The sequence below is a fragment of the Lottia gigantea genome (genome assembly GCF_000327385.1).
Source record: "Lottia gigantea unplaced genomic scaffold LOTGIsca_209, whole genome shotgun sequence".
NCBI lineage: Eukaryota > Metazoa > Mollusca > Gastropoda > Lottiidae > Lottia > Lottia gigantea.
This window is the reverse complement of record NW_008708456.1, coordinates 148,350-152,827: the sequence shown is the minus strand read 5'-3', so window position 1 is coordinate 152,827 and position 4,478 is coordinate 148,350. Positions and strand designations below refer to the sequence as shown.

Sequence of the window (4,478 nt, the reverse complement as noted above, 5' to 3'; positions counted from 1 at the left end):
GGTAGACTTAACCCTCAATAGTCTTAAAATATCTGACTTCTCTGATTTTGAATTTCCTACAGAGACTATTCATATTAATGCTTATTATTTTATTATAGGTACATGAAAATTTGTTTCACACAACAGGATTAATCTTTAGATGATTATTGATATATCAGAAGAATGTTGATTCTTCTATTTTCAGCTATTTCAGTTAAAGAAATGATACCACCACAGATAGTATTACAGAGACATCCATATAACGTATCTAATTATCTTAACCTTTAATTTGCACCTTGTTTTATAAATCTTTACTTTACTTTACTTGAGACTATGTTCTCATCACCATCTGACACAAATATATTTAGCCTTTATATTTTTCACTGGCTGACAAACTTGGGTCCCTTGAATAAAAGCAAAGCCCAAAGAGCTAGCAGTGTTTATAATTCTTGTTTTTGAGATTTTAAAAACAAAATATGTTATTGTCTAAGTTTAAAATTAAAATATCACAGATGCAGTTATATAAGAAGGTTATTATTATATTTCTCGTTATAACCGGGCGTTAATTATGACGTCCTAATGCCATCATTCATATTTGTTAACAACATATGTGACTCCTCTAATGAAACATTAAGCTTAATTGCCGTTAAAGATGGTAACAACGCAATCTATGTAGGCAAGACTCTCTTGGATTTCAAGCTCAATTGCTGTGTGCTGGGACTTTCGAAAATAACCATCAAAGTTCAGACAATTTGGTTAACGAGCTTCTTGGGAACCACCTTTGACATGTCTCTCACGTCCGTCCAGAATCATTCCTGGTCACTTCATAAGGTACAGACGAATTTTCACGAAACTTGGAAATATATATTAATGAACAAACCTTATTGAAGAAATATCAAATCAAAGATCTTCTGAATCAACATAATGACCCCCCCCCCCCCCCCTTCCAACCATTGTCGCATCATTTTTGGTTACAAGATTCAAGGCAAGGAAAAACAAAAGTTCTTCCAAATAGAACGGTTTATTAAAAGTGAAAACATGACAAAGGCAAAGTAAGCATACAAAAGACCGATTGTTGTGTGGCAGTATAAAATCAAATAATAGTAATTAGAATGGATAGCTCGTAACATTGAGGTTACAGTAGGATATAAAGTAACATTGATAGTAAGAAAAGACAGGGCATGCTTGTAATGGCGCTGGAACCATCCTTGGCCTCATCACGATCGACTGCAAAATAAAAGTTCAAAGTAAAAATATGGATTAAAAAAAAAATTCAACATGGCTAGACCAAATGGACAGAAAAAGCGACGATCGCAAGCAACATATCCACCTTTGGTACCATCTTAATTTATATTAATTCACAAAGAGAAAATAGACTGTTATGCAGATATAACATCCAAATCTGCTTCTTACTAGGCTAATATAGATCAGAGACACCATGCAATGAGTAATGAATAAAATGACAAACCATGTTTCCAACTATTAAGGCAACTATAAATGTAGGCTAGTAATGTAAGAGTCTCGATTATCCGCATATTTGTATACGGAATGCCTCAAGACACCACGTGGTCCATTCTTTTAGCATTTGGACTTATAGTTTCGAGAATAAGCTACTGATTAAGTGGATGTTTTAGCCTTGCAGATGATTTGTGAACCACATGTGTTGAAAATGAGGAATATTTAATGTTTTGCTGACATTGCCAATTCTACAGTGAGAGAGTTGCAGTTAGGTTCTTGTATCACCTTCTCGTAGTTTCACTGATCACATAATTGGTTATCATGTAAATTATTTGTCACGTTACTTACCCACAGAACAATATTGTTTTCTTATCAGATCTGATCCTACACAATGGTGACACCAAAATAAATGTTCAGGATCCCATTTCTTTTTGATTTCTAACAAACGGGAATACTTCTCCATTCCCCAATATTCTTCCTTCCAATCTGGGATATCTTCAGTTGGTTCATTGAAGTACACACCATCACCAAACTTTTTTAGTTCATTTCCAAACTGTAGTCCATACTTTTCAGCCTCAGCGTCATCTTTTGCATTCCCATATGCTACATAACAGGACATGGAATGTGTGGCTGCCCTGAATCCCGGACCCACAGCCGTTTCACTGGACGGAATGTCGGTCATGGCACCTGTCAGTAAAATATTGTTCAATTATTGATAAAATTGTTACCAATTTGCATTTCAAATATAAGTGTGAGAATACGTGAATCTGGGGAACGCTAAAGGATTATTCCTTCCTAAGAAAGGGTTATTCACTCATCAGTCTCTCCCTCATACCCACACCCCTCATTTTAATTATCCACCTACCTCCAATAAGGACGTCTGTACATCCTTGAGTAATTTGCAGTGGTACCCTCTTGGCGTGATCAACCAATAAATCCACCACACCATCGAAATTAGAATCATTTTGCAGGAGTACATTATACATGTACAATCTATATCCACCCTTGTCAGGCGTAGTTTTACCCTCATAATCCCAGAAGCTGGTATAATTTTTGAAATCTTGGTGGATCGTTGTACCATTTAAGTGGTCAAGTAAATCTTCCATTTGGTTCTGCAGCTCTTGCGTCCATCCACCAAAGTGTAACAGTACACACGACAGAGTTCCGAAATATGTCATAGTGTCATCTAAAGGCACATTATTTAAGAGAATATATCCACCCCACTTGTTGTCTAATGTTTTAACATATTCAGTAAATTTCTTCATAATTGGCGCTCCAGGGCTGTGAAGTATTGGTTCTTCATAATAGTACATTGGGTAGGTGGCTGAAACTCTCACCATTCCATTATTTGGGGGAAGATGAAGTTTGAATGTGAAACTCAATACAACACCCCAAGTTCCTCCGCCGCCTCCTCGAAGTGCCCAGAATAAATCAGCGTCGTTACTGTTTATGACAGTTCCATTGGTATGTTTAATTGTGGTACCGGAAGTGGAAGTAGTGACTGTACTGCCATCAGCAGTAATCAATTTCACCTCTAACAGACTGTCTACAGCTAGTCCAAGACTTCGGCCTATTGGACTGTGACCACCGCCTTGTGTATAACCCCCCATACCCACACTTCCATCAGCCCCACCAACTACAACACGATCGTGTTTATCAACCTGAAACATACCCTACATGTACACACTTGGTAATTTTACAAAAAGGTAAATTTTCAGCTGGACATTCCTTTGTCACAGTTCATATGATTAATATCGTGTATTTGATGTATTCATTCAGTTACTTGATAAAGGGTTCATAGTGTATCAGCGATAGCCACCACTCATTCTCTATTTAGTATTTATTCCATATGATTATATAATATACCAGACTAATTAAAATTAGACCAAATTTTCGTTTTGTTTTTAGTATAGCAACTTCAGAGTAGGGTCTAATGACCGTCAAAAAAACCTTTTGACCTAATCTGATGATATCTACTTTAACCAATCAAATTCCTTCAATCTCTCACAAAACACCAACGCTGGAGATGGCTTAAATTTGATTGGTTAAAGCAGGTTAGGTTAGGTTATTTTGACGAATGTTAAAGAGTCAGGTCGTTAGACTATGTTCAAAATAAAGACTAATTAAATAACGAAACGAAAGTTGGGTCTAATTTTAATTAGAATGACAATATCTGTATATAATACAGGAAAATGCGTTAACGGTTCTGTTAAAATCACAGGGAATGCTATGATTTGTCACAAGGTAGTAAGAATCGAAAGAAATATAAAATGCCATTACCTCTTCATAAACGCGAGCCCACATATTGCCTGTTTCTACCGTAACCTCTCCGTGGATACTTCTAACTGAATTCAATTTCACGTCAATTCTATTCAATTCAGATAAATTCAGCAATATTCCTCCTTCTACGGTCGATCTACCAACATATGAATGTCCTGTAGATTGAATAGCCAGCTTCACATTGTGTTTACTTGCAAAGAGAACGGTTTTTTGGATATCACTTGCGTCTGATGCGTATACAATCAGTCCAGGGAGCTTAGTCACTCTTCTGTTCTGCATCAACGACGCATTTTTGTATGCAGTATCTTCAGGGTCTAGTGTTGATCCAGATAGAGAGTCTCTGAATTCTTTCAGGGCGGTTGGCGATACAATATCACAGTCAGGCGAACTCTGCGTACTGGAGAAAATAGCCACTAAAACCAATATCATCAAATTCAGAAGAACCTCGGACTTCATCCTGAAAATACAAATCATTTATCAGTGACGGAGCCAGGTTTACGTCCAAGGTTGCCCGAATTTCTAACCAAGTTATGATATTTTTGCCCGAAAAACACGCCTTTTGGGATGAAAGGGGGGGGGGGGACGCCTTTGCATGACATTATACGAAGACTGATGCAGAATAAGCATCGGTTCGCACCGACACCCGCATTTATCCTTTTATAACATCTTAAATTATCCAGGGCAGATAACATAAACACCGACTCGACAAATTTCACAATGTCAGGTCATGTGAAATTCCTCTTTTCGGTAAGATTTTTTTT

General features: G+C 37.0%; 1 protein-coding gene across 1 annotated transcript; it reads right to left on the bottom strand.

The window, feature by feature from the left end:
• Window positions 1-1,785: 1,785 nt before the first annotated feature.
• LOTGIDRAFT_174677 (hypothetical protein) lies at window positions 1,786-4,173 on the bottom strand (the record flags this gene model as incomplete). Its single annotated transcript, XM_009054021.1, has 3 exons — window positions 1,786-2,124; window positions 2,303-3,098; window positions 3,718-4,173. Coding segments are annotated over 3 exons (1,591 nt in total), but the record flags the coding sequence as incomplete, so codon positions are not given.
• Window positions 4,174-4,478: the final 305 nt, after the last annotated feature.